This window comes from Ranitomeya variabilis, chromosome 2 (genome assembly GCF_051348905.1).
Source record: "Ranitomeya variabilis isolate aRanVar5 chromosome 2, aRanVar5.hap1, whole genome shotgun sequence".
Taxonomy (NCBI): Eukaryota; Metazoa; Chordata; class Amphibia; order Anura; family Dendrobatidae; genus Ranitomeya; species Ranitomeya variabilis.
Window position 1 is genome coordinate 156933412 of NC_135233.1, and position 22010 is coordinate 156955421.

Here is a 22010-nt window from a genome sequence, read left to right on the forward strand (position 1 = left end):
TTTCCCTTACAACGTGTAGCACCCTGACATGCATTCAGCTCACTCCTCTTTATTTTGATCATCACAGGTGGGTCTTAGCTTCTCATACTAGATTCCTTTGAGCATGCTACTCTCCAAAGTGAGAGTAGCATGTGATACAGTAAAAGGAGCCCATGGGGAAAAAAAACCTCAATATCTTTTATTTTGCATGATTTCATTCCCAGTGTATTCTGTGCTTTGTGCAGTAGGTAGCCTCACTAAGCAGCTGATAGCCTGCCCTCTGTGAATGTTCATTTAATGATAGCTGTCAATCATTGAGTGGGACCACACACTGGATTAGAAATATCTCAAAGGATTAGGTTCCTCTGCTTTAATATACATGCTCCATGCAGACCAGCCTACATGATTGAGGTGACAGTTTCATATGCAAAATTATAATGCATAAATCTATCAAACTGATTTTTTTTCTTCACAGAGAGCAATACAATACAGCTTTGAGGTGAACTGCCTTTACCAGATTTTCGGAATATGCTTATTACTCTAAACAGCCAACTATAGTTAGTACAGATTACTGAAAGAGTAACCATCAGTTTAATTTTAATTTCATAATTCAATAGTACACATGAAAATAAGGAACTTTGTAAAATATCTTACTAGAGAAATCTGCTTCTTTCTTCACCTGGATTGAAGATTAAGTCTCAATTTATGGGGAAAAAGGTAAAATCTGTATTCAGTGAAGACAGATTTTCCTATTGTTGAGAGAGTAGATGTAAGATGGTGCCTTTAAAATTCTATGGAGATTGGAGGGGTGGAAGAGGGAGGAGCTAAAGGCAAAAACAAACATTTTATTGAAAGTTCTCCAGAGATTACAGTTACTGGTCTTCATAAAGCTGTATAAGCACCATCTGTCACCTCCTATGTCATTAATGAGAATATCTGTGTTCACTAAAGACAGATTTATTAACAAATTGAGGCTTTTTAGAATGAAAGCTTAGTCCACGAGGAAAATATAGATTACTCTGAGATATTATATGTTTTGATTTTCAATTGAGTTATTCATTTATGAGAATAAAACCTAAAATGACAGTTACAGTAAAAGTCTGAATATCACCAATTTAGGCTATAGTGCCTGTGCATTTGAGTTTTTTTTTCACAGATTTGATGTTGGAAAAAAATAGTTATGTGGTCAATGGGATCAGTCAGGCATTGGTGATTTCCATCTTCCAACATATACTGCAGACTTTCTTTCCATTAGAGATATAATCCGCAATGCAGATAAAGATAGAGCCTCCATTTTGTGGTCAATATTATATTTTGATATAATGAAATCATTTAGCTAGGTTGCTTTAAAGTGATTTACTTTAGTATTAATCAATGTATATAATTTATAAAATATTGATATGAAGTATGCAGAAATTCTGCATGAAGTAGAATATTTTCTATATGAAGTTATACAGCCAACATCTGCCTCTTACAACAGAGACCAAAGCTCACTCCAGTCACTGTTATAGCCATTTAAAGGCCACTGTCACTGTCATGGTTCTCAATGGCAAGAGAACGTAGTAAAGCATACAAAAGGACTAGCTCTTGGAAGATGGGAACTGGAGCTGACTGTGAGCTAAACCTACCGCACAACTAACAGTGGCCGGGTAGCGTGCCTACGTTTTATCCCTAGACGCCCAGCGCCAGCCGGAGGACTGACTGACCCTAGCAGAGGAAAATACAGACATGACTTACCTCTAGAGAAATTTTCCCCGAAAGGCAGACAGTAGCCCCCACATATATTGTCGGTGATTTCAGAGGAAATTGACATACGAAGTATGAAAATAGGTTTAGCAAATTGAGGTCCGCTTACTAGATAGTAGGAAGACAGAAAAGGGAACTACACAGTCAGCTGAAAACCCTTTTCAAAACACCATCCTGAAATTACTTTAAGACTCTAATATCAACTCATGACACCAGAGTGGCAATTTCAGCTCACAAGAGCTTCCAGCCTCAGAAATATTCAATCACAGAGAACTGGAACAAAAATGCAAAACAAACTTGGGACTAAAAGTCCAACTTAGCTGATAGTAGTCTAGGAGCAGGAACATGCAACAGAAAGGCTTCTGGTAACATTGTTGGCCGGCATAGAAATGACTGAGGGGCAAGGTTAAATAGAAAACTCCCACATCCTGATGGAAACAGGTGAACAGAGGAGATGAAGCACACAAGTTCAGTACCACCAGTGACCACCGGGGGAGCCCAGAAACCAAATTCACAACAGTACCCCCCCTCAAGGAGGGGGCACCGAACCCTCACCAGAACCACCAGGGCGATCAGGATGAGCCCTATGAAAGGCACGGACCAAATCGGAGGCATGAACATCAGAGGCTGTCACCCAAGAATTATCCTCCTGACCGTAGCCCTTCCACTTGACCAGATACTGAAGTCTCCGTCTGGAAACACGGGAGTCCAAGATCTTCTCGACAACGTACTCCAACTCACCCTCAACCAACACCGGAGCAGGAGGCTCAACGGAAGGCACAACCGGTACCTCATACCTGCGCAACAACGACCGATGGAAGACATTATGAATAGAAAAAGATGCAGGGAGGTCCAAACGAAAGGACACAGGGTTAAGAATCTCCAATATCTTGTACGGGCCGATGAACCGAGGCTTAAACTTAGGAGAAGAAACCTTCATAGGGACAAAACGAGAAGACAACCACACCAAGTCCCCAACACAAAGACGAGGACCAACATGACGACGGCGGTTGGCAAACTGCTGAGTCTTCTCCTGGGACAACTTCAAATTGTCCACCACATGCCCCCAAATCTGATGCAACCTCTCCACCACAGCATCCACTCCAGGACAATCCGAAGACTCCACCTGACCGGAAGAGAAACGAGGATGAAACCCCGAATTACAGAAGAAAGGAGACACCAAGGTGGCAGAACTAGCCCGATTATTGAGGGCAAACTCTGCCAAGGGCAAAAAGGCAACCCAATCATCCTGATCCGCAGACACAAAACACCTCAAATAAGTCTCCAAGGTCTGATTAGTTCGCTCGGTCTGGCCATTAGTCTGAGGATGGAAAGCAGATGAAAAAGACAAATCAATGCCCATCCTAGCACAGAATGCTCGCCAAAATCTAGACACGAATTGAGTTCCCCTGTCAGAAACGATATTCTCCGGAATACCATGCAAGCGAACCACATTTTGAAAAAACAGAGGAACCAGCTCGGATGAGGAAGGCAATTTAGGCAAGGGGACCAAATGGACCATCTTAGAGAAATGGTCACACACCACCCAGATGACAGACATCTTCTGAGAAACAGGGAGATCAGAAATAAAATCCATGGAGATGTGAGTCCAAGGCCTCTTCGGAATAGGCAAAGATAACAACAATCCACTAGCCCGAGAACAACAAGGCTTGGCCCGAGCACAAACATCACAAGACTGCACAAAACCTCGCACATCTCGCGACAGGGAAGGCCACCAGAAGGACCTAGCCACCAAATCCCTGGTACCAAAGATTCCAGAATGACCAGCTAACGCAGAAGAATGGACCTCCGAGATGACTCTACTGGTCCAATCATCCGGAACAAACAGTCTACCAGGCGGGCAACGATCTGGTCTATCCGCCTGAAACTCCTGCAAGACCCGTCGCAAGTCTGGGGAAACAGCAGATAATATCACTCCATCCTTCAGGATACCTGTAGGTTCAGAATTACCAGGGGAATCAGGCTCAAAACTCCTAGAAAGGGCATCCGCCTTCACATTTTTAGAACCCGGTAGGTAAGAAACCACAAAATTAAACCGAGAGAAAAATAACGACCAGCGCGCCTGTCTAGGATTCAGGCGCCTGGCAGACTCAAAATAAATCAAATTCTTGTGGTCGGTCAATACCACCACCTGATGTCTAGCGCCCTCAAGCCAATGACGCCACTCCTCAAAAGCCCACTTCATAGCCAAGAGCTCCCGATTACCAATATCATAATTTCGCTCAGCGGGCGAAAATTTACGAGAAAAGAACGCGCAAGGTCTCATCACGGAGCAGTCGGAACTTTTCTGCGACAAAACCGCCCCAGCTCCGATTTCTGAAGCGTCGACCTCAACCTGAAAAGGAAGAGTAACATCAGGCTGACGCAATACAGGGGCGGAAGAAAAGCGGCGCTTAAGCTCCCGAAAGGCCTCCACAGCAGCAGGGGACCAATCAGCAACATCAGCACCCTTCTTAGTCAAATCAGTCAACGGCTTAGCAACATCAGAAAAACCAGTTATAAATCGACGATAAAAATTAGCAAAGCCCAAAAACTTCTGAAGGCTCTTAAGAGAAGAGGGTTGCGTCCAATCACAAATAGCCTGAACCTTGACAGGGTCCATCTCAATGGAAGAGGGGGAAAAAATGTACCCCAAAAACGAAATCTTTTGAACCCCAAAAACACACTTAGAACCCTTTACACACAAGGAATTAGAGCGCAAAACCTGAAAAACCCTCCTGACCTGTTGGACATGAGAGTCCCAGTCATCCGAAAAAATCAAAATATCATCCAGATACACAATCATAAATTTATCCAAATATTCACGGAAAATGTCATGCATAAAAGACTGAAAGACTGAAGGGGCATTTGAAAGACCAAAAGGCATTACTAAATACTCAAAATGGCCCTCAGGCGTATTAAATGCGGTTTTCCACTCATCCCCCTGCTTAATTCGCACTAAATTATACGCCCCACGAAGATCAATCTTAGAGAACCACTTGGCCCCCTTTATTCGAGCAAACAAATCAGTAAGCAGTGGCAAAGGATACTGATATTTAACCGTGATTTTATTCAAAAGCCGATAATCAATACACGGCCTCAAAGAGCCATCTTTTTTAGATACAAAGAAAAAACCGGCTCCTAAGGGAGATGACGAAGGACGAATATGTCCCTTTTCCAAGGACTCCTTAATATATTCCCGCATAGCAGCATGTTCAGGCACAGATAGATTAAATAAACGACCCTTTGGAAACTTACTGCCCGGAATCAGATCTATAGTACAATCGCAATCTCTGTGCGGAGGTAGTGAACCAAGTTTAGGCTCCTCAAAAACGTCACGATAATCAGATAAAAATTCCGGAATCTCAGAGGGAATAGATGACGAAATGGAAACCAAAGGTACATCCCCATGAGTCCCCTGACATCCCCAGCTTAACACAGACATTGCTTTCCAGTCGAGGACTGGGTTATGAGATTGCAGCCATGGCAATCCAAGCACCAACACATCATGTAGATTATACAACACAAGGAAGCGAATAATCTCCTGGTGATCCGGATTAATACGCATAGTTACTTGTGTCCAGTATTGTGGTTTATTACTAGCCAATGGCGTGGAGTCAATACCCTTCAGAGGTATAGGAACTTCCAGAGGCTCTAAATTAAACCCACAGCGTTTGGCAAAGGACCAATCCATAAGACTCAAAGCGGCGCCAGAGTCGACATAGGCGTCCGCGGTAATAGACGATAAAGAGAAAATCAGGGTCACAGATAGAATAAACTTAGACTGTAAAGTGCCAATTGAAACAGACTTATCAACCTTCTTAGTACGTTTAGAGCATGCTGATATAACATGAGTTGAATCACCACAATAGAAGCATAACCCATTTTTTCGCCTAAAATTCTGTCGTTCGCTTCTGGACAGAATTCTATCACATTGCATAATCTCTGGCGCCTTCTCAGTAGACACCGCCAAATGGTGCACAGGTTTGCGCTCCCGCAAACGCCGATCAATCTGAATGGCCATTGTCATGGACTCATTCAGACCTGTAGGCACAGGGAACCCCACCATAACATCTTTAATGGCATCAGAGAGACCCTCTCTGAAATTTGCCGCCAGGGCGCACTCATTCCACTGAGTAAGCACAGACCACTTACGAAATTTTTGGCAGTATATTTCAGCCTCATCTTGCCCCTGAGACAGGGCCATCAAGGCTTTTTCAGCCTGAATCTCTAAATGAGGTTCCTCATAAAGCAACCCCAATGCCAGGAAAAACGCATCCACATTGAGCAACGCAGGATCCCCTGGTGCCAAAGCAAATGCCCAATCCTGAGGGTCGCCCCGGAGCAAGGAAATTACAATCCTGACCTGCTGTGCAGGATCTCCAGCGGAGCGAGATCTCAGAGACAAAAATAATTTACAATTATGTTTGAAATTCTGGAAGCGAGATCTATCCCCGGAGAAAAATTCAGGTAAAGGAATTCTAGGTTCAGATATAGGAGCATGAATTACAAAATCCTGTAAACTTTGAACCTTCATAGCGAGATTATTCAAACCTGTAGCTAAACTCTGCTGATCCATTTTTATCAGGTGCAATCAGAACCATTCAAGGATTAGAAGGAGAGAGAGACGAAGGCTGCAGTAAGCAGAGATGCAAGTGAATCAACTAATGAACAAACTCAGAAAAAAAAAAAAAAAATATTCTCTGCAGACTTCTTTTCTCTCCTTTCTTCTGCCAATTATTTTAACCCTTGGCCGGCCAAACTGTCATGGTTCTCAATGGCAAGAGAACGTAGTAAAGCATACAAAAGGACTAGCTCTTGGAAGATGGGAACTGGAGCTGACTGTGAGCTAAACCTACCGCACAACTAACAGTGGCCGGGTAGCGTGCCTACGTTTTATCCCTAGACGCCCAGCGCCAGCCGGAGGACTGACTGACCCTAGCAGAGGAAAATACAGACCTGACTTACCTCTAGAGAAATTTTCCCCGAAAGGCAGACAGTAGCCCCCACATATATTGTCGGTGATTTCAGAGGAAATTGACATACGAAGTATGAAAATAGGTTTAGCAAATTGAGGTCCGCTTACTAGATAGTAGGAAGACAGAAAAGGGAACTACACAGTCAGCTGAAAACCCTTTTCAAAACACCATCTTGAAATTACTTTAAGACTCTAATATCAACTCATGACACCAGAGTGGCAATTTCAGCTCACAAGAGCTTCCAGCCTCAGAAATATTCAATCACAGAGAACTGGAACAAAAATGCAAAACAAACTTGGGACTAAAAGTCCAACTTAGCTGATAGTAGTCTAGGAGCAGGAACATGCAACAGAAAGGCTTCTGGTAACATTGTTGGCCGGCATAGAAATGACTGAGGAGCAAGGTTAAATAGAAAACTCCCACATCCTGATGGAAACAGGTGAACAGAGCAGATGAAGCACACAAGTTCAGTACCACCAGTGACCACCGGGGGAGCCCAGAAACCAAATTCACAACATGTCACTCTCTGAAGGCAGTATTTAAATAATGTGATTACAAAGGGCAATCATATTGGCACGATCAACGATAGGATCCCAGGTAGTCGAGTGGATGCCATGGCAACCTGGGGTATCCTGAAGAACAAATAGAAATACCAGGGTTGACCATTTTTGGTCTCCACGTTTCCCAAAAAACTGCAATAAAAATGCATATGTTGCATGTGCTGCAAAATGATATCAAGAAATATGAAGAAACTTGCAAAGAAAAGTGCAAATCCATTGATGGAAGAATAAAGTTACAAGTATTCAAAAAAAGGCTTTACAAACCCAAATGTTTTTACAAAGCTATAAATTGTATTGAATACAAAAATAAAAAAAAATGTTACGTTTGGAATTGGCTAATAACACTAATCTAAAGAATCATATTGTCATTACATTTTTATCACACAATGAACATTGTAAATGCAAAACCACAAAAACATTGCATTTAAAATTAATTGTGTCATTCAAAACTACAACTAGTCCAGCAAAGAAAAGCCCTTATGTGGCTATGTTGTACAGTATAATAAAGAAACTTGGGCACACATATGATGGAATAATATAGAGAAACACCAAGCTAACTGCACATCAGGGTGCTACACTTTTTATGGGAGTCAAAGTACTTGTAAAAGGGTGAAAAAGACCAATACAAAAAAGGTGTGCACACCTGGTAAATATCAAAGAATACAAAAGTTTATTTCATAACTATAGACCAACAAACTCATTAAAAACATTTTAAAACATGTAAACACAACACAATATTGTTTGTTTATTGCTCCCTACTATATTTGTGGCCATTTACGCATTTGAGATAATACCAGGGGTGTTGGATAATGATTGTCCAGGACAGGCTTCTCCTGTGTGAGATGCCAAGGCAGCCCTAATCTCACTGCACAGCGACTGCAAGTTGTTTGAGCACAGCAAATATAAGCATGAGTACCGATACAGTCAGTAGATAGGAGAGCTGATAGAAGGGATTTTAATGTGATACAGCTAAACTCAGGGGCGCTGCCACTTCTTTCACATTGACACGTGCTGGAAATTAGACCAGGAGATCAGAGATAGAAACCTGCTGTAAACTATGACCGGGGCATGTTCGTATTTCTTTAGAGTGTTACCTCCTGCTTATAATTATTTTACATCATACAAGGAGAAGTACATGTCCCAGTGAACACTGTCTGACAACACCACTTGGACTTAAAATGTTTTCATATTAGATGCAAATTCTTTGATAATTTCTCTGCAATGGAAAGGCAAAATGAAAAAAATGTATTCTGTTCTGCAGCGAGTATTACACCATGTGTCCAGTCCAACAATTAAAAATTGTTGAAAGATTCTCTTTTAGACACTTTCATAGATCTCTTGAAATGTGCTTTGTTAAATGTGAAAGAGAATATTGCATCTTCACTGACCTGTCTGCTCTAACTGCACTGAATTCTTTATGTTTGATAAGCTAACAAGAAAGCAAATAAGCTTTAGCTACTCTACGTGAATATATTTTGCCTAGAAACAAGTTATGATTTAAAATACTTGATCCACATCCAAGGGATTAATCCATGAAATCAGTTGGGTAGGATGACCTGGAAAATTCAATTAATTTTCTGCTATAGCAAAAATTGTACTGACAAAGTGACAAATAATACAAGGATTTTTCATTACTTTAACCTATATGTTTGCTATGACTTCTTTGTATGAATTTTGTATCAATCTCAGAATTTGTACAATTTAAGGGACGTTATCATCAGAAAATATTTTTTTCCATATCACAATCTGTATTAAAAATAATATTTAGAAATCTTGTAGTTTTCACAATGGTCTTTTTTTACTCCAACTTCCACGTGTTTCTTGAAACTGAGAAGTTGGGTGAGGATCCATTTAAGGTTAGCAAGACAATTACTTATGACTTCCAGAAAACATTTAGAAGAAGATAGAATTGTAGGAAATTAGTTTTCTGCTGCAGATTAAGTTAGAAAGAAGGAATATAAACCAGCTCACCCGTGATGCATAAACCAATTTTCGGGAGCACGGACCCGCTGTGTCCAGGATTATAGAGTCCAAAAAAGAAAAGAATGTCCAGCTTCACCGAATCCATAAAAAAGAGTTTTCTTTATTCACAAGCTTTTAAGCATAGGGGATACAGACTTCAGCACAAGCCATATGGGTAAAAATCTCAACGCATTTCTGGAGACTAAGCTCCCTTAATCATGACCATGGTCATGGTCATGATTAAGGGAGCTTAAGGCCCCGTCTCACATAGCGAGATCGCTAGCGAGATCGCTGCTGAGTCACAAGTTTTGTGACGCAACAGCGACCTCCATAGCGATCTCGCTATGTGTGACACGTACCAGCGATCAGGCCCCTGCTGCGAGATCGCTGGTCGTGTCGGAATGGCCTGGACCTTTTTTTGGTCGTTGAGGCCCCGCTGACATTGCTGAATCGGTGTGTGTGACACCGATCCAGCGATGTCTTCACTGGTAACCAGGGTAAACATCGGGTTACTAAGCGCAGGGCCGCGCTTAGTAACCCGATGTTTACCCTGGTTACCAAAAAAAACAAACAGTACATACTCGCCTTTCGGTGTCCAGGTCCCTTGCCGTCTGCTTCCTGCTCTCACTGACTGCCGGCCGTACAGTGAGAAGTGAGAGCGCAGCAGTGACGTCACCGCTGCGCTCTGCTCTCAGTGTACAGCCGGATCTCAGTCAGAGCAGGAAGCAGACGGCAAGGGACCTGGACACCGAAAGGCGAGTATGTAGTGTTTGTTTTTTTTGGTAACCAGGGTAAACATCGGGTTACTAAGCGCGGCCCTGCGCTTAGTAACCCGATGTTTACCCTGGTTACCCGGGTGCTGCAGGGGGACTTCGGCATCGTTGAAGACAGTTTCAACGATGCCGAAGTCGTTCCCCTGATCGTTGGTCGCTGGAGAGCGGTCTGTGTGACAGCTCCCCAGCGACCACACAGCGACTTACCAACGATCACGGCCAGGTCGTATCGCTGGTCGTGATCGTTGGTAAATCGCTTAGTGAGACGGGGCCTTTAGTCTCCAGAAACGCGTTGAGATTTTTACCCATATGGCTTGTGCTGAAGTCTGTATCCTCTATGCTTAAAAGCTTGTGAATAAAGAAAACTCTTTTTTATGGATTCGGTGGAGCTGGACATTCTTTTCTTTTTTGCAGATTAAGTTTACAATTCATCTAAGCCTATAGAAAAAAATAATTCTTACAGCTTTACAATTATTACTCTTTTCACTTACCTCTGTCAGTTTTTGTAGTTGCCATGAACATTACAGGTAATCCAATTGCTGAAGAAAGGATCCAGTTGCAAACATTAACAATTTTGGCATTTCGTGGCGTCCTGAAGTCAAGAGCTTTTACTGGATGACAAACGGCTATATACCGATCTACACTCATTGTAGTCAGAGTGAAAATACTTGTGAACATATTATAGTAGTCTATTGATATAACAATTTTACATACAATATTACCAAAGGGCCATGTTCCCATAAGGTAGTTTACACTTTGAAAGGGTAAAGTACTAGTTGCAAGGGCATCTGCTAGCGCAAGATTAAAAATGTAGATATTGGTGGCTGTCTTCATTTTGGTGTACCTAGAATATAAAAGAGTCATCTGTTAGCTTTTAATACATTTCTTTTTTTTTTTAATCGTAGCCAAAAAAGCCTTCTTTGCCACTTTACTGCTGTTAGGTCACAAGTACTTCCTACAAATAATATTTTGACTATTAAAACGTTCAGATTATAGTATATTTGTGCATTTATTATATGAAAAAATGTAGAAAAAAAACACTAAATTGCCCCAAACACTAAGAGCACATGAGTTATGTATTTTATATCTTTATGTCAAACCAATTTAACTTCTTTGACAATAATTTTGAAATAGTGCCTATATTTATGTGAATGCCATAGTATGGATCAATTTACAAAAAGGCCACTAAATTGATCCATCACAAACAACGCATATATCTATGTACTGCATAACTCTATTTTAAACTATTTAAATTTGGGTCATATTAATTAATCAATTTAAACTAAGTGAATATCATGTATTCATATATTTAAATCTTGGTCCCTTAATGAAGTCATGAACACAGAAAAAACCTTTTTAGAAATTGATATGTAATGTCTTTAATAAGCATGTTCAGTCCCACAGTATTACTATTCTGAGGTGGAGAAGAGATGGAACCCAAATGAGTGCAACACTCTAGGATCTTGGTGTGATTACGCTATGGAATGCTGAAGATAATGTCTAGGCTCAATAAGTCATTGAGTGACAAAAATACATTTATTGTGAACTATTTAAAAATTACAGCGTTGAGTTTCAACCGTCATTAGTGGTCTTCATCAGGCTTATGCCAACAGATAGATTCTTAAAGATTTTTTGCACGGGAAGCATACATTTACAGAATTGATGATATGATACGAAACACCTTGCCCAAACCATTATTAAACATGCTCCCTGCTACACTGGCTGCCAAGTGATCATAATTCTGGAATCCTTCAGATGCACAACCGAAAATCACAAGCTGTGTCTGTGGTCAATATGACAATTCCTATCAGATGACTTCGGTTGATACCCTGGAATTAGATGCAAACCTTCACAGGCCCAAGACACTAATCAGGTGGGAATTCTATATATTTTTAAACTGCAGTGTATCCCAATCTGAACACAACAGAGACACGTATGAATTATTCAGAAAATACAAATTGTGCATCACTTTCCATCCAGCATCTAAGCTCTAAAAGAAGTCATTCTTTAAGAATAGAAAACATAGGTGTTGAAACATGCCAAGAAGACTTTGTGCTGTCCGTAAAAATCACGGAGGTGATACAAAATACTAGCTGTAATAGTTATTAATGTGGGATATATTCATCAACTAATTTGAATACAACTGAAGATTTTATAATAAAAGTTATTTTTTTTACCTTACTTTAATGTTAAGGATTAAAAACAAAACTGTTTTATGAGTAAGAGATTCACTTAAGTCTTACTTTTGAATACTAAGCCTTACTTTGCCTACTATTTATTGTGTTCCTAAAATTTGAGTCCCAAGTTTGAAAGCTCACAACTGAGAATGCATTAACTGTTCAATAAAGTAAGATTGCTATCCGGAACTCAAACCATTAATTCATCCAAAATTGGATTTTCCTATTTAGCAATTATTCCCTATTAGTTTGAATACAAAAATCAATCATGTGCTGTATTACTTACAATTATTTTAGTAATTGCAAATCCATTCTTTCTCAATCCAAAACTAATAAACAAATACAATTAGCAGTATACAGCCGTACTAGAGCTGAGTTTGTCAATATGACAAGGCTGCGCTTGCCACTTAGTGTCACTTACCCTGATATAACAATGTGTTTGTAATATATCAAGGAACTGTAGGTAAATCTTTGCTCAACATAGACAAGGAAAATGAAATGAAAAAATTAGCCTTGAGTGGATCCCTATTTAACATATATTATGTAGCCAGTTCTCCCTGAAGTAGCAATATTGATTAATTTTGGGAGGACACTTCTCAACTTCAAAGGACTTGGTAAGGATCTCTCTAAGAATCTTATATCAAGAAAAAATGTATTGAGTACTCTCCTGTAAAGCATGCACAGAGAGCATTCATCAAGAATAGTATTGAAATTAACCCCTTCACCCCCAAGGGTGGTTTGCACGTTAATGACCGGGCCAATTTTTACAATTCTGACCACTGTCCTTTTATGAGGCTATAACTCTGGAACGCTTTGACAGATCTTGGCGATTCTGACATTGTTTTCTCGTGACATATTGTACTTCATGATAGTGGTAAAATTTATTCGATATAACTTGCATTTATTTGTGAAAAAAATGGAAATTTGGCGAAAATTTTGAAAATTTTGCAATTTTCCAACTTTGAATTTTTATGCCCTTAAATCACAGACATATGTCACACAAAATACTTAATAAGTAACATTTCCCACATGTCTACTTTACATCAGTACAATTTTGGAACCAAAATTTTTTTTTGTGACGGAGTTATAAGGGTTAAAAGTTGACCAGCAATTTCTCATTTTTACAACACCATTTTTTTTTAGGGACCACATCTCATTTGAAGTCATTTTGAGGGGTCTATATGATAGAAAATACTCAAGTGTGACACCATTCTAAAAACTGCACCCCTCAAGGTGCTCAAAACCACATTCAAGAAGTTTATTAACCCTTCAGGTGTTTCACAGGAATTTTTGGAATGTTTAAATAAAAATGAACATTTAACTTTTTTTCACACAAAATTTATTTCAGCTCCAATTTGTTTTATTTTACCAAGGGTAACAGGAGAAAATGGACCCCCAAAGTTGTTGTACAATTTGTCCTGAGTACGCTGATACCCCATATGTGGGGGTAAACCACTGTTTGGGCGTATGGCAGAGCTCGGAAGGAAAGGAGCGCCATTTGACTTTTCAATGCAAAATTGACTGGAATTGAGATGGGACGCCATGTTGCGTTTGGAGAGCCCCTGATGTGCCTAAACACTGAAACCCCCTACAAGTGACACCATTTTGGAAAGTAGACCCCCTAAGGAACTTATCTAGATGTGTGGTGAGCACTTTGACCCACCAAGTGCTTCACAGAAGTTTATAATGCAGAGCCGTAAAAATAAAAAATCATATTTTTTCACAAAAATGATCTTTTCGCCCCCAATTTTTTATTTTCCCAAGTGTAAGAGAAGAAATTGGACCCCAAAAAATGTTGGCCAATTTGTCCTGAGTACGCTGATACCCCATATGTGGGGGTAAACCACTGTTTGGGCGTATGGCAGAGCTCGGAAGGAAAGGAGCGCCATTTGACTTTTCAATGCAAAATTGACTGGAATTGAGATGGGACGCCATGTTGCGTTTGGAGAGCCCCTGATGTGCCTAAACACTGAAACCCCCTACAAGTGACACCATTTTGGAAAGTAGACCCCCTAAGGAACTTATCTAGATGTGTGGTGAGCACTTTGACCCACCAAGTGCTTCACAGAAGTTTATAATGCAGAGCCGTAAAAATAAAAAATCATATTTTTTCACAAAAATGATCTTTTTGCCCCCAATTTTTTATTTTCCCAAGGGTAAGAGAAGAAATTGGACCCCAAAAAATGTTGTGCAATTTGTCCTGAGTACGATGATACCCCATATGTGGGTGTAAACTATTGTTTTGGCGCATGGCAGAGCTTGGAAGGGAAGGAGCGCCATTTGACTTTTCAATGCAAAATTGACTGGAATTGAGATGGGACGCCATGTTGCGTTTGGAGAGCCCCTGATGTGCCTAAACATTGAAACTCCCTACAAGTGACACCATTTTGGAAAGTAGACCCCCTAAGGAACTTATCTAGATGTGTTTTGAGAGCTTTGAACCCCCAAGTGTTTCACTACAGATTATAACGCAGAGCCGTGAAAATAATTTTTATTTTTTTTCTCAAAAATGATTTTTTAGCCCCCAGCTTTGTATTTTTACAAGGGTAACAGAATAAATTGGACCCCAAAATTTGTTTTCCAATTTGTCCTGAGTACGCTGATACCCCATATGTGGGGGGGAACCACTGTTTGGGCGCATGACAGAGCTCGGAAGGGAAGGAGCGCCATTTGGAATGCAGACTTAAATGGATTGGTCAGCAGCCGTCACGTTGCATTTGCAGAGCCCCTGATGTACCCAAACAGTACAAACCCCCCACAAGTGACCCCATATTGGAAACTAGACCTCCCAAGGAACTTATCTAGATGTGTTTTGAGAACTTTGAACCCCCAAGTGTTTCACTAAAGTTTATAGCGCAAAGCCGTGAAAATAAAAATTCTTTTTTTATTTCACAAAAATGATTTTTTTAGCCCCCAGTTTTGTATTTTCACAAGGGTAACAGGATAAATTAGACCCCAAAAGTTGTTGTCCAATTTGTCCTGAGTACGCTGATACCCCATATGTGGGGGGGAACCACTGTTTGGGTGCATGACAGAGCTCGGAAGGGAAGGAGCGCCATTTGGAATGCAGCCTTAAATGGATTGGTCTGCAGGCGTCACGTTGCATTTGCAGAGCCCCTGATGTACCCAAACAGTACAAACCCCCCACAAGTGACCCCATATTGGAAACTAGACCTCCCAAGGAACTTATCTAGATGTGTTGTGAGAACTTTGAACCCCCAAGTGTTTCACTACAGTTTATAACGCAGAGCCGTGAAAATAAAACATCTTTTTTTTCCCACAAAAATGATTTTTAGCCCCCCAAATTTTTATTTTCCTAAGGATAACAAGAGAACTTGGACCCCAGAAGTTGTTGTTCAATTTGTCCCGAGTACGCTGATAACACATATGTTGGGGTAAACCCCTTTTTGGGCGCACGGGAGAGCTCGGAAGGGAAGGAGCACTGTTTTACTTTTTCAACGCAGAATTGGCTGGAATTGAGATTGGACGCCATGTCGCGCTTGGAGAGCCCCTGATGTGCCTGGACAGTGGAAACTCCCCAATTCTACCTGAAACCCTAACCCAAACACACCCCTAACCCTAATCCCAACGGTAACCCTAACCACACCCCTAGCCCTGACACACCCATAATTCTAATCCCAACCCTAATCCAAACGTAAATGTAATCCAAACCCTAACCCTAACTTTAGCCCCAACCCTAACTTTAGCCCCAACCCTAACTTTACCTCCAACCCTAGCCCTAACCCTAACCCTACCCCTAACCCTAACCCTAAACGTGACTGAAATACGTGGCACTGAAATACGTGGCACTGAAATACGTGGCACTGAAACACGTGGCACTGAAACACGTGGCACTGAAATACGTGATACGTGGCACTGAAATACGTGGCACTGAAATACGTGGCACTGAAATACGTGGCACTTAAATACGTGGCACTGAAATACGTGGCACTGAAATACGTGGCACTGAAATACGTGGCACTTAAATACGTGGCACTTAAATACGTGGCACTGAAACACGTGGCACTGAAATACGTGATACGTGGCACTGAAATACGTGGCACTGAAATACGTGGCACTGAAATACGTGGCACTGAAATACGTGGCACTGAAATACGTGCAACTGAAATACGTGGTACTAAAATATGTGGCACTGAAATACGTGATACGTGGCACTGAAATACGTGATACGTGGCACTGAGACACGTGGCACTGAAATACGTGATACGTGGCACTGAAATACGTGGCACTGAAATACGTGGCACTGAAATACGTGGCACTATGACTGTCAGAAAATGTTCATTAAACGGTTAGGGGTGAGGTTAGGGGTAGAGTTAGGGTTAGGGTTTGGATCCCTTTATCACCTTGATGGTGGTGGGTGGCTTTTCAGTGTGTTTTCTGTTTTTTTTTCGATAAAAACGCATGCGTTTTTAACGCAAACAAACGCATGTGCTTAAAAATGCAAGAAAATACTGCAGGTTGTATTTCTGAAAATGAACGCATGCAGAAAAAAAACGCATGCGTTTGAAAACGCGACCAAACGCGTACAAAAAAACCGCATGCATTTTCAATGTTAAATATAGGGAAAAAACGCATGCTTTTTTTGTGCAAAAAACGCTGCAGACAAAAACGCAAGTGTGAAACCAGCGACGCTTTTTATAGCAAAAAAGTTTTTGCGTCTCCACATTTTGAGACCTATAATTTTTCCACATTTTGCTCCACAGAGTCATGTGAGGTCTTGTTTTTTGCGGGACGAGTTGACGTTTTTATTCGTAACATTTTCGGACACGTGACTGTTTTTGATCGCTTTTATTCCGATTTTTGTGAGGCAGAATGACCAAAAACCTGCTATTCATGAATTTCTTTTGGGAGAGGCGTTTATACCGTTCCGTGTTTGGTAAAATTGATAAAGCAGTTTTATTCGTCGGGTCAGTACGATTACAGCGATATCTCATTTATATCATTTTTTTATGTTTTGGCGCTTTTATACGATAAAAACTATTTTATAGAAAAAATAATTATTTTGGTATCGCTTTATTCTCAGGACTATAACTTTTTTATTTTTTTGCTGATGATGCTGTATGGCGGCTTGTTTTTTGCGGGACAAGATGACGTTTTCAGCGGTACCATGGATATTTATATCAGTCTTTTTGATCGCGTGTTATTCCACTTTTTGTTCGGCGGTATGGTAATAAAGCGTTGTTTTTTGCCTCGTGTTTTTTTTTTTTTTCTTACGGTGTTTACTGAAGGGGTTAACTAGTGGGGCAGTTTTATAGGTTGGGTCGTTACGGACGCGGCGATACTAAATATGTGTACTTTTATTGTTTTGTTTTTTTTATTTAGATAAAGAAATGTATTTATGGGAATAATATATATATTTTTTTATTTATTTAGGAATTTTTTTTTTTTTTTACACATGTGGAAAAATTTTTTTTTTACTTTTTTACTTTGTCCCAGGGGGGGACATCACAGATCATTGATCTGGCAGTGTGCACAGCACTCTGCCAGATCGACGATCTGCTGTGCAGGGCTGCAGGCTTACCAAGTGTCTGCTCTGAGCAGACACTCAGTAAGCCACCTCCTTCCCTGCAGGACCCGGATGCCGCGGCCATCTTGGATCCGGGACCTGCAGCCAGGAAGGAGGTAGGAGACCCTCGCAGCAACGCGATCACATCGCGTTGCTCCGGGGGTCTCAGGGAAGCCCGCAGGGAGCCCCCTCCCTGCGCGATGCTTCCCTATACCGCCGGTACACTGCGATCATGTTTGATCGCGGTGTGCCGGGGGTTAATGTGCCGGGGGCGGTCCATGACCGCTCCTGGCACATAGTGCCGGATGTCAGCTGCGATATGCAGCTGACACCCGGCCGCGATCGGCCGCGCTCCCCCCGTGAGCGCCGCTGATCGGTGATGACGTACTATCCCGTCGGCGGTCATACGGGCCCACCCCACCTCGACGGGATAGTACGTCAAATGTCGGGAAGGGGTTAAGGACAAATCAACAGGAAGCAGCACCCTAAAGATAGTTTCATACCAATGTATTGTAATCAAGATGCAAAGTTTCTGCTACATTTTAGTATGAAAATATAGCCAAAACAATGCACCCTTGATTATGATACACTTGTTTGAAACTACCTTTGAGCATTGCTTTCCTTTTTTGTGCTCTTGGATTACTGTCTGGGGTACAAATCCCACCAGGGACCATGTACCATACCACAAATCACTTGGACTTGAGTGCTGTTCACTTTGTACTTTCTATACAATATTGAACCAAAGTTGTTGCAGTTACTAAAATATATAATATAATAAATATATAATATTGCACACCTCTTAATGAATAAGGTATATTTTTAGACCGTCTTTGCAACAAAATCGGAAATCTGCTCCAGATGTGAGCTGAAATCTGAGGTTCATATTTAGAGATGAGCAGATCTTTTAAAATTTGAATTCACTAGCTTCACAGAATTAGCTAGAAAAAATTTGATTTGACGTGAATCCCAATACTGAAAAGCCTATATTGGCCTGGAAAATACATCTATAGCACTCTGAAGTATCCTTCATGTGTATTGAACGTGTTTTAAGCTTTGTACTGCAAACGCAGCCTTTTTAATGTCCAAGTGACATGAACCAATCATGCTATGGGAAAACAGATGGTAACCTGCAGCCTATTTCATTTCATACTGCAATTTTAGAAAAGGATATGGTAATCAGTGGTAAATAATAGGCCAGTAATCACACATAGAAGAATGAGACTTGTTCAGGTTCTGAAATTGTAGAAACGGTAACAAATTATGCCTTTTTGAGGCAGATACTTGCCTCGCTGGTGTTTATACGCATGGGTGTAAATGGAAAAAGCCATGGCTTTTTCACACAGGAAGAGCAAAAGTTATCTCTGCTTGGGAAGTATCCAACAATTGTACTATTTTGAATATGAAGAACTAATGGCTATGAATGAAAAACATTATCTTTTTTTTTTTTTACTATTTTTGGTAATTAGAAAGGCTTTTTACCAAACTGTCCAAAAATTATCAATTCTTTTAGGGAGCAGGATCAAATTAGCTGTTTTCAAAGTGAAAAAGCAATATATTATCATCACCAAGACTTTCTAAATATTAGCCCTATTTTGGAAGTCAATTAATGCTTCTGTACCATAAAGAAAGAACAATTCCCAGGAAAAGTACTATCTGGCAGTATTAAACATATTTGGCAGCCAAAAGATTTGTAGCTGTGCAGTGGCAGCGGCAGATGCCATGTGATAGAGAATTGTATTGGGGCAGGTAAGAAGATGAGTTGCAGAGTAGGTTTAGTAATGGCAGCACTGGCAGGAGCAGTTTGGTCTAAGACTACAAAACTGTGTCCAGTTAGGAGATTGCATGGATGTGCAGTGGCAGCAGCAGAAACTTCACAGTTAAAAATTAGGACAGGGTCAGGTAAGGAGTTGTGTGGCATTTTCGGGTCAGCAATGTGAGCCCCTTACAGAATCATTGCTACATTATAGATGACATGGACATCTATGGTTTGATTTCTTTGCCTGTGTGGATTGGTGGATTGGATCGGTTGTTACCCACATCAGGTGAGAATTTCATGTCAAGAGCATCTTTAGAAATATATTTACTTAGAAAACTGGTGACATGTCCACTACTTATTTCAACTGCTGTGGGTTCACAACTGGAAAAACAAATTGGAAGCAGCACGCAGTATTGTTGTGGGGTATATGTTGTACGATTGCTAAATTGGACAATTAAAACATGTATTTAAAAACTAACAATGTTTGTGCAGCTTGGAGTTGAGCAAAAATATTGCGACATTTCAAGCAGTCCTGGATAAAAACACCCATAAATGGTTAAAAAACAGTTCCAATTGCAGCTTTAAATGTATTTTTATACAGACATTTTTTGACGTCCATTTTTCTGGCTGAAAAATCTACATCTAAAAATGCTCCTAAAACATACATGGTTTTGGCATGAATTTTTAAAAACACAGCTGGTTTTGACACACTTTTTCCAGTGTGGATTTTAATTATGTGGTGTGTAGCGATAGGAATTGTTTTGTGCCACATTTTCATGGCAAAAACCTCATCATAACATGCAGTAGAAAATTAAAATTTCCATGTGGAAAATACACTAAAATATTGACTTGATGCTTTTCCTAAATTGCAATAAAAACACCAGAAAAAACATTACTATAGCATGGGATGAAAAGGAAGCCTGTTGCAAGTAGATATGAGCCTACATTTGGCTGGAACAGAATGCAGACACAATGTTGCTTTTAGAAGAGTTTGTAGATGCCCTTTGTAAAGCTCCTAACCTGTCTGAACAGCAGAAAACTCCGTTCATGTAACCTCAGATTGTAAATCTCACCCCTCTGGGAATTCAATTATGGGTTCCATGAATATTTTGACCCCACAGGTCTTTTCAAGAAATAAGCGCAAGTTGGTGTTGCAGAGTGTAAATTGCAAATATGCCAGATAATGCTCATACTTTTTTTCCAACCTCTGCTTCAGCAGTCAAGCACCCTGTCCATTGTTAAGTGCGCTCTCCTCAATATAATATCTAACATGTGGGTGCTGACTGCGGTGCTAACAAGAGAGGTTAAGCATTAAGAGCGCAGATTTTACTCAAATTTTTTTGCTGGGAAACCAAGTCACTTTTCCGGAATCTTTGATCCATTAGTAATCTGGAACCCTCCTATTTTTTTGTTAAAATATGACAGACCTAAGTGAGGATTGTTTTTTCTAGGTTGAGTGAACATTTTATGAATGCCATTTTGGATCACTTTTAAGGCTAGGTTCACATTTATACGTTGGTCTACACTAAACAATGACGTTAACATCTGTGGAGTACTAAATTCAGACAGAACCCCTGGAAGAGCCATAATGAAGTAGAACTATAATGAAGTCACTCCAGGGAGGAGAGTTATTATGTCACCCATCATTCTCATTGTGCGATGCAATAGCAGCTGGGCCCCAATGAAAGTACTCAAGGCTGCCATCTTTGCACCTCAGCGTTTTGGCTAAAGCTGGGCAACATAAGTGTCGTAGATCATAGTGCCCTAGATAAACTAAAACAAATATGTAAAAAATAACACTTTTTTCAAACACATACCCTAAAATAGTATCAATAAAACCTACAGCTTGCAACCAAAAAAACAAGCCCTTGAACAGTTCCATTTAAGTGAAAAAAAAGTAGTCTCATTTTTTAAAAAACTTATAAAATCTAAAAGTTTTATTTCATCATAATCATACTAACATGCTGAACCATGTTACCGTGTTATTTATCCCACACTCTGAACAACTTAAAAATAAAATCCAAAAAAGAATGGTAGAATTGTGATTTCTTTACTAATTAACCCTACTTAGATTTTTTCTTTTCCTATTTAGATGGGAAATTGAAAGTTGCAAATAAAAAAAAACATTGTCTTACAAAAACAAGCCCTTGTACTACTAAGTCATCAAAAATATAAAAATTGAAGAAAAAATGTGAAAAATGAATCTCTTAGAGGAAGAGGTTAAATATAACAACAACTGCTGAACGGCGCAATATAATTCAATTATTAGTTCAATTTCAGAACAGAAATCCACCCTCTGATTAAATTACACTTTCAATCAATTGCATGCATCAGAAATGAGAACCAGCAATAGCTTTGTAAGTTTCAAGCTTTGATGGTGAAGGAAAATGGTAAGGTGGAAATATTAGAGCCATTATTCTATTATAATATGAGAGGCATCCATATTTAAATTTGTACTCAAATTATTTTTACAGCATAAGATACCTGTGTAATAATAGCTTTACATCTGTCTATTTGTAGAGTATTATTTACAATGGGAACATATTAGAAT

The 22010-nt window shown here is 40.2% G+C and overlaps 1 protein-coding gene across 1 annotated transcript in view; it reads right to left on the reverse strand.

Annotated features, from left to right (window-relative positions):
* OPRM1 (opioid receptor mu 1) overlaps positions 1-22010 on the reverse strand; it is a 243897-nt gene that overhangs the window by 2831 nt on the left and 219056 nt on the right. The window contains exon 2 of the mRNA XM_077283112.1: positions 10491-10843. Within this exon, the coding sequence (XP_077139227.1) occupies positions 10491-10843 (353 nt within the window). The remainder of the gene's footprint in view (positions 1-10490; positions 10844-22010) is intronic.